The sequence below is a fragment of the Phaenicophaeus curvirostris genome, chromosome 14 (genome assembly GCF_032191515.1).
Source record: "Phaenicophaeus curvirostris isolate KB17595 chromosome 14, BPBGC_Pcur_1.0, whole genome shotgun sequence".
In the NCBI taxonomy this organism is placed as follows: domain Eukaryota; kingdom Metazoa; phylum Chordata; class Aves; order Cuculiformes; family Cuculidae; genus Phaenicophaeus; species Phaenicophaeus curvirostris.
The window spans coordinates 16,904,610-16,913,304 of NC_091405.1; the positions used below are offsets into that span (position 1 = coordinate 16,904,610).

At 39.3% G+C, this 8,695-nt stretch overlaps 1 protein-coding gene across 2 annotated transcripts in view; it reads left to right on the top strand.

The window, feature by feature from the left end:
• NFATC3 (nuclear factor of activated T cells 3) overlaps positions 1-7,886 on the top strand; it is a 63,894-nt gene extending 56,008 nt beyond the window's left edge. For both annotated transcript variants that reach the window (XM_069868339.1, XM_069868340.1), the window contains one exon: positions 4,418-7,886. In XM_069868339.1, the coding sequence (XP_069724440.1) occupies positions 4,418-4,542 (125 nt within the window). In that variant the 3' untranslated portion in view covers positions 4,543-7,886. The remainder of the gene's footprint in view (positions 1-4,417) is intronic.
• Positions 7,887-8,695: the final 809 nt, after the last annotated feature.

Genomic DNA, 8,695 nt, shown 5'->3' on the forward strand with positions numbered 1-8,695 from the left:
TAGAGTGCAGCTTTATTTTTTAAAAAGGTGGTAGGGGCTTCAGCCTCCAGGTGACTTCTAATGCTTTTTCAGTGCAGCACGTTCATGCTATTTTGATGCAGCCCAGAGGGGGAAGAACAAAAACAAAACAAAATCAACCACAAAAAAATTTGCAGTACAATACTACAGTGTCACCAGTACTGATGGGTCCAGTCTAACCTGTCTGTAGCAGAAGGTTTTCGCCTCTCATGTTAATTTCTGTTCCACACAATCTATTTTTAACTACTGATATAGATTTACCAGCCAGCTTACACTATGTATAAATATAGGAAAGAAAAAGGTGAAACTATTGCAAATAAAGTAACAGCTGAAATTCTGGGATAACTGCCCAAGGGGTCAATTAAATAGACAGAGGAAAGTTGTTAAAATAATTTCCATTTCACAGACTGATTTAAAAAAAATAATAAAGCTGTATTGCGTTTTGATCAATGCTATATCTGAAATACAAGCTTTCAAAATGCAAGCAGCTCTTTTGTAGAGGAAGAATTTGCCACGTTTCTAAACAGTGCAGTGTGTGCCACCCCGCTCTTTTGATCTGATCTGGTCATTATTTCAACATTAAAACATTCCCTGACTCTTTTGATGTTATTTACTCAGTGAACACTGATCATACAAGACAATTTTAGGGCATCAGTAGGTACTGAATAAGTACTAAATGTTAGCTAAACCTCTGCAATTATGTAATATATAAAATATTTCTGGTTCCTCATCTCAGGTCCAGGGTATGGGATGAGCAGTCTGGCAGCAATTTTACATGGGGATTGGAACAAGAAAATGTAGAAGGCTGACAGGTTCAAAATCCTGCTCCTGTAACTGTTCACCTGCGTATTAAAGGCTCATGAAATTTGCTCTCTTCAAAGAGGCAACAAAAGTATAAACTACACAACACAAATGAACCTGGCAGACAGACCACAGAGAACCTTAACAACGTACTTGAGATCTGTTACTGAATCCCAAACAAGCTCTGCAGCCTTCCCTGAGAAACCTTTGGTGAAGAAACAAAGGAATTTTTGTTAATAAATAAGTGCATGTGTTATGAATCGTGCATCTTGGCTTCCCAGTATGTGGTTGCCGACTGGGGGGCTTTTAAGGTTAAGCAGAAGGGCATATGAAATCTTGCTGGCTGTGTTTATAGGACAGTGTAGCCCATGCACCCCTTAGTCAAAACCAGAAAAGAGAGAGAAAGTGGTGTTGTGGCAGTACAGGAAAGTTTGCTCTTGTTTGTAAAGCAGCAGCAGCAGAGCCTGAGTTCTGTCCTTGCTCAGGACTGTTCAAATTTACCTCCTCTCCCAATTTTATCATGTTATAGCTTGTATTTTGCTAGACAACAGTAGACAAAACTTGTGTTTATGCTCATGAATTAAGTTTTCAGATTTAATTGTGGGCCACTAAAAGTTCTGATTGACCCTGTGTGGAAGAAGGTGATGCCGTGCATTCAAATACTAACCTTTGGATTTCTATTTTAGTCTTTAATACAATTTTCTCCACCGCAAATAAATACAGAAAAGAAAACAGGTGATTTCACCTTCAGTCTTGCACATTTTTATGCAGGATTTTAACTCTTCTTATGGAATGTATGATTTACATTTTAAACTTGATCAATTTTTACCATTCCACTATCACAAAGACAAGTTAATTACAATAATACCGGTAAAGAAAGGATGTTCTTCATACAAAGCCAAATGCTTCCCAGTTTAGATTTATGCAGGCATCTCATCATTTGCTGCCTTAAAGCTGAGTTAGAAATCTCTTCAGTGAGCTGTTCCAAAGGCCTTCCAGGCTACCTAATTTCAGGAGATTTGAGTATGACTTCCTTACAATGTTTTTTTTTTAAGCTTTAAAGGACTAGCCTTCTCCAGAAAAGCTGTTTTCCTGGTTTCAATGCCCATTCCTCCATCTGCTAGCCTGCCTGCTGGATGTCTCCATTCATCTTGAATAGTGGTTTAGAACTAGCAATCCAAACAAAACCACTGTGGCAAGTGAAACTATCCCACTAGAATTTTTTGTTGGGAAGAAGACAAAGTACTGCATTTCCCTTACAAAAGTAGATGTTTCTGATGTAAATCCATATAAGCCGGACACATTTTTATTGGCTATGTGCTAAAACGTTGCTGAAAAAGAAAAGTTCTTTACTCACAAAGTGGAAGGTGTGACAGAGCTATGGCGCTGAGCTATAAAATGGCTGTGAACAAACTGATGATTATTTAAAGAAAACCAAACCAAACACCACAAACCAACCTGTAACTTCAGTTCAATACTCTACATCATGAATTATGCCGAGCTTTGGCAATTAGACCACCACGCGAGCAGCTGTTGTATTCATGGCGTAATGCGATTTAAGGAAGATTTAATGCCACATGGCTACGTGCTGTTCCGTTAATAAACACCCCCAGCCTGTGGGAACTGCGAAACATTGCAACGGTACAGACCAGTGTGTTGCCAGTACCAATACTTATCACCTATCAAAACTTAGGGAAGTGACCATGTAATGATTTCAAAATATATAAGGTATTTAGCTATGTTGCTTTTTCTTGCACTGCTCACCCAAGCTCATTCAGTGGCTAACGGCTGCTAGAGGTCCTGTAGTTAGGTCAGAGCAAGCCAATGAGTGCCCTGCCAGGAACTGCTGGGGCAGAGTTCTTGTAAGAGCTGAGTACCAGTGAACTTCATGGAAGCCCAATAAATGGCAAGCCTTTCAATGCTTGAGGGAATTGGTTATTACATAGTTCATCTGAACTGTTTTAACCTTTCCACTGTAAGAATGTGCGTTTTTGACAAGCTGTCCTTGCATTCATGCAAGAGAATTCCATTGCCATTGATTGCCTTTCAGATAATACCTCCTTCTTTACGTCTGGGTATATGATGTAAGGTGATTTTAAAGCTTCCCTAAGTAAACTAAAAGTTTGTTTTCAGAGTTGGGGTTTATATACATTATGCTTACTCCAGAACATTCACAATATTACTACATTTTCTTCAGACCCTCTTATGCTGCAGCCAAAGGCAACGTTCAGAGTGCTGAACACTCTAACCATAAAGAGCAGTTTACACTACCTTTAGATTGGTTTTGTTATGCTTCTACCACTCCAGAATGGTTAGGAGGAATCTAAATCCCGCTATGGAAAATTAAGGAAGCATTAAGAAGGGCTTAAATCGTATCAATATTGTTCTGTAACGTTTTACCCAGTGGAGAATAAACACGCAAAAGCCCAGGTTCCAAATCCATTAAGATCTATGGTAGAAGCAGCTCACTAGCAAAACACGAAGTTCTCACTTCTGCTAGGAACGGTCCTTACTGAACAAATGGATCCCATTAAATGCCTGTTGATAGAAGGTTCAGATAGACCTGTATCAGAAGCTTTTCTTTTAGCACTATAATTCAGCATAGTCAAAGCCCTGCTGCGTAAGAGTTACTATATACCTAGTGCCACTCAGTCATAGATAGCGTGATTGACTGCCTCTCCTAATAATATATTCTTTTGTTATCATCTAATTTTTATCTAAAATTTGTCATTACTATTTAGTGTGATATTTTTCATCTCCACTTAAAATATTATTTAGTTTTCTTAGTTGAACTTAATCATTGCGTATTCTATAAAATGGACGTTAATATCACCGCATTGAAGCTTATCCATTAAAACAGTTATCTTTGTCATCTTCAACACTCAATTGTTCTGCACATATCTAGGCTACAGAATAACGCTTAAATTATCAACAAATGACAGTTTTGAAGTGCCACTTTGTCACATTCAGAGCAGTGTCCCTCACTTGTAAACACTGACAGCTGACTCGCCTTTGACACACACAGACTGGCAGGACCTGCACCTAAGTCAGTCTTCATTCTTCACTACAGAGAAGCTGACTGGTAACTGGGGAAGTCTCTTACTGCAGTGTCAGAAATGCAAGTATTCAGCAAACCAGCCGACTCAATAGGTATAGAATATTAACCCAAATGCAAGTTCTGAGGAAGTTCTGTAAGTAGCTTGGAAGAGCCAAGAGTTTATTAGAGTTATTTGTTGTGCCTGTAGCACTCGTGAACAGAGAGTTCTGTGGGGACATCGGTACTAAACTGGCCTGGCTGTGCCTTTCCCTACCAGGCTGTCATGAATACGTATGTGCTTTTTTTCCTTCCAGTATTCTATGACCTCCAGCAGGGATGACAGTAAGTACCTGGTGTGATACTAAGAGAAACGAGAGCTTGTTTTTTCCTGCCTTGCTCATCTGTTGCTGAAGTCAGGTTCCTCATTCATTCTCTGTTGCTCAACTCTGTCAAGGCTTAGCACTGAAATACTTCTTTTAAAAAGGGTTGCACTGAGGATTTCTGCCTTGGGAAAGCATAAAACCAGTCACTTTTTAACTACTTCTTTTTTTTTCTCTCTAGTGAATGAGATCATAGGAAGAGACATGTCGCAGATCTCGGTGTCACACGGAACAGCAGTGGCCAGCCCGTCTGCACGTACGTGTCCTGGATCTCTGGAGACAAGAATATCTGATGGAATCCAGTAACGGATAAGCTTACAACTAAACATCCATGAAAACTTAACAGTTTCTCTGAATAGTTCTTCGTCCTCTTCCTCTTTAGACTTACTGTGCTTCCAACTCTGTGGCCTTTATGAACTGGAACAGTGGATCCTTGCAAAGCCCTTTTAGCGGGTTACATTTTTGATGTAGAGACAGAGCATTTTAATTATAGTTCCTCAGATGCTGTAAAGAGACTTCTTAAAATGGACACACAGAATCTACACCAATATTTTAACTGTTTTAAAGTTACAAACAAGCTTTGCTTTTTGCATTTAAATAGAATACTTTTATATTGTAAGTGCTTCAGATGTGTGGAGATGTTAGTTTGCTCTTATAATATTCACAGTACTGAATGTGGAAAATTATTTAATACACATCTTCAGTGTGCTGCTTTCCCTTAGAGATAGTAGAGTTTGTAACTGATGATTTGTAACACCTTTTGGTCATTTTGGAAAGCCTTTAAAGCTTCTATTGTTTAATTTTTTCTAGTACAATCTTCCTGTGGCAAATCATACCTGTCATCTGAAGCCAATGCCACGGAAGCCATTGTGTATACAAATACTGTAGTGTTTTCTTTCTTAGATTCATAGGAAGCAAAGCCAAATGTAGATCTGCACTTGTTTATAAACTGAAAATGTTACTTGATAGGCTGCAAAAAGACCATTCCATCATGAAAGTGTTGGGATAGAAATGACATTCCAAAATTTAACTTTTATAACTTTGTGGATAATCTTCCTGTTCTTTAGTAGCACAGGCTCCTTCTTGAAAAAGCTTTTTCTTAAAAAATTACATTTGTAATCAAATTTGAGCAGTAGGATTTTAGATTGAAGAACAGCGACATCAAAGCCATATTAGATACAGGAGAAATTATATTATTTGCCGAGGATCTAAGTGTTCCTGTTATCCCTAGAGAATATGGTTTTGAAATCACCAGTTCAGTGGCATTCAAGTTCTCCATGCAATAAATCGTTTGATCACATCTGTATCTTTTACATGCTGTACACCTGACCACGCCACTTGGAAGGCTTAAGGAGATGACAATTACCGTTCCTTAAATTTAAGCTGTTTGTAAATGTCAGCTTGCTAAAAAGTAATTTACTGTGAATTAGTGATTAGCTTGTATAATCCGCCCATGTTTAACTGTAATGGTGTGAAGCAGAAGCTACCAAAGAAATACACAAGGTCCATCGCAGCAGTAAACTTCATGCTGTGCTCAAAGGATGCATTTCCCTTCCCCACATAATCTGTCACGTGAAACAACCTGTTTACAGAGTTATTTAAAATCTCAGGCCTCTATGATTAGAAACCTAGGAGAGGATCTGAAACTGCCTGCCTAGGCCACAAACATTTCACTCCCCCAGAAGACACCGTCATTTACAAAGCTTTCAGGTACGGAACGTACAGGGTACAATGATCACAGCAAAATGAGATCAGAAATTCACTGGACCTGAAGATGTTAGTCTGAGTTTCCTCATGAGCCATGATGCTCTAATGAACATTAAGAGTGAATACGCCCCAAAATTTTTAAATATAGAAAGTGTATTTGCATTGAAACTGGTTCAAGTGATTGTAGATGTTTTAGGTTAACATGTGGAAAATTTCTGTAGATTTAAAATTACAGTAACATAGTCTTAAAGTGAATACCATTACTGAATTATAATACCTGTAAGAGTAAACATGGATTCTATTGTCATTGTGTTCTGTCAGACAGTCACGGGGAGAGGTTTCCATTGAGCCTTTTCAGGTAAAATGTTTCACCTAAATTCACAGCAGGGCCTGCAAGACCATTAAAGTAGCTCTAATGGTGTATTTGCAATAGCTGAGTCATGAACTTTTTAAAAGGCCACACGTTGAGCGGGTGAAATCAACCCTCCCTCACATCCGTCCTTTGCAGAGTGCGGCCTGCGGCTGCTCGCTTGATGCTTCACAGTTATTTCAAACAGCTTAATGCAAGGGCGTTATGGGAGTGCGGGGAATCTTAAGCATCCTTTTTGTGAATATATCGATCCTTCAATGGTGCAAATCTTGAAGTTTGCAGAAGAAAATTGGCAAGGCTGAAAAGCGTGTTGTTGTCATTGTCCTTCAGCGATGGTGCTTTGCTCTGTCCTCTACTCATCTACGTTAGAGATCCCAGGAAAGGATTCACATGATCAGAAATACATAACCTGGTGTTTCGAACACTTCAAAACCAAACCCCAAACCCACACAACACTGTAAGCTGTGTAATTGTCTTCAGACTGCTCGTGGCAAGGCACGTTCCAGTTTTTATCCATGTATTGGGTCTTTTGCATTAACCATTATTCGTAGGAGAATTCTAACTTTAAAGCTTTTCATACTGTATGGGATTTATGCTCCTTTATCCTTCTGGTACAGACTCTCCTTGCAAGTTCTCCAAGTAGCTGGAATTCACACTGTACCTAAAATACAGGAGCCCAAACAATCCGGAGTTGCTATGCACTAAATTTTCTGATGCCTTTAAAATACCTTGATGCCTGTAGACATAGAGACGCTTTCCTATTTAAAAATGAAATTTAAAAATATAGCTTTGGATACTAAAGCAGTTTTGTATTTGCCTTGTAAAAGCTTCAGTACAAGGGTCTTAATTTTATTTTAGCTTGTGTGATACCGTAGGTAAAAGACTGTTAATCTTGTATAATTTTAGTGATATTAAAAAGCACACAATCTCTATTGGACTATGCAAATTTAATTAAACAGCAGAACCCGACAACTGTTGATATTTTGTTGGCATCCACTTCCTTGCCCTTAAATCCTTTCTTCTCCCCAAGTTCTTTTCCAAAACTCTTTAATAATTTAGATGACCCTGAAGGAAAGCCTTAATGAGGAGGTAGCTTTTCTATAAGGAGGGTAAAAAAAAAAATCAATGTTAAAAACAAAATCCGAAGGGGTAGTGGATTAACGGGGGGAGGCGGGGGGTGATTTTTGAAGCAACCACAAACTCACAACCTGAATTTCTGTAGTAAAACTTCTACGTTATGGGGGGAACTGCCATCCTCTTTAAACCAAAGAATAAAAATGACAGTTTTGTTCTGATACAAACAAAGCTTTGAAACTCTATTTTTGATACGCGTAATGGATGTCATTCCTTGAGGTTTGGAAATCGTTCAAATTGAAGTTTTATATTTAAAAATGTGGGACAATAAAGATAAAGTTCTAGATGTTTACAGAGCCTTGTATTGTAATTTCATGTACATTTTGTATTTTAAACATTTTTGTAAGTTATGATTGCAGTGCTACTTGCAGAAATAAAGGGAAGAACTTGCATTTAGGCTCTTAAATCATAGTGTTCAAATAAATAAAAAGAATGCAAACGCGTTGTCATTTATTAAACTGCAGAGTGGGAAGGAACTCCCTGTTGGCGATGCAGTGACAGACGTGCTCGGTTGTGACGCACAAACTGTGGGACAGTTCATATTCCCTCTGGTAAAGCAGCGATCGTGAAGCAGCACAGTGAGAGTTGGGGGCTCAGCTTCGCCCCAGCAGCAGGGACCCTGCCCGTGTGTCATGAACGACCAGCAGTGGTGACTGAGCATCAGATTGCCCCTAACGAATGATTGTCCGTTTGCAAGGGCTGCTTCTCTTAGATGACCACAAGAAGTTATTCCAGGAATTATTAATCAGGGAGTGCATCGTAAAGAGCAAGTTCTGTTCCTGAAAGGATACTCTCATAGGCAAGATGCAGTTAAACTGTTTCAGAAAGAAACAAAATTCAACAAAGTCTAAACTATTTGCTAAATCCTGGCTGATCAGGCCATACGGAGAGAAATGCCTTCGGGAACAGGAGAGTCAGGCCTTAAGGTCTCATCTCGTATATACTGGAAAGGTTTTTATCTCCCTGCAGTTTTGTTCCAGGGTCCTGTACTGTTCTGTGGAATCCCCAGGCCTGTTGCAGTATGGAAGCGCTCAGACTCCTTGCTGGCAGCACAGACCTGCCCGGGAGAGAAGGACCCTGATCCCACAGCGATTTCATATTGCACAGGGAGAGGAGAGCATCGGCCAGGTTAGGATTTAGCCTCTTACCCAGTGTGCACGTCCTCACCAATTACCTTCATCGGTGTCTTTTATCTCTAAATACAGCAGAAAGGGGTAGGTGCAGTGCCAGTAATGGAATGCAAAGTAA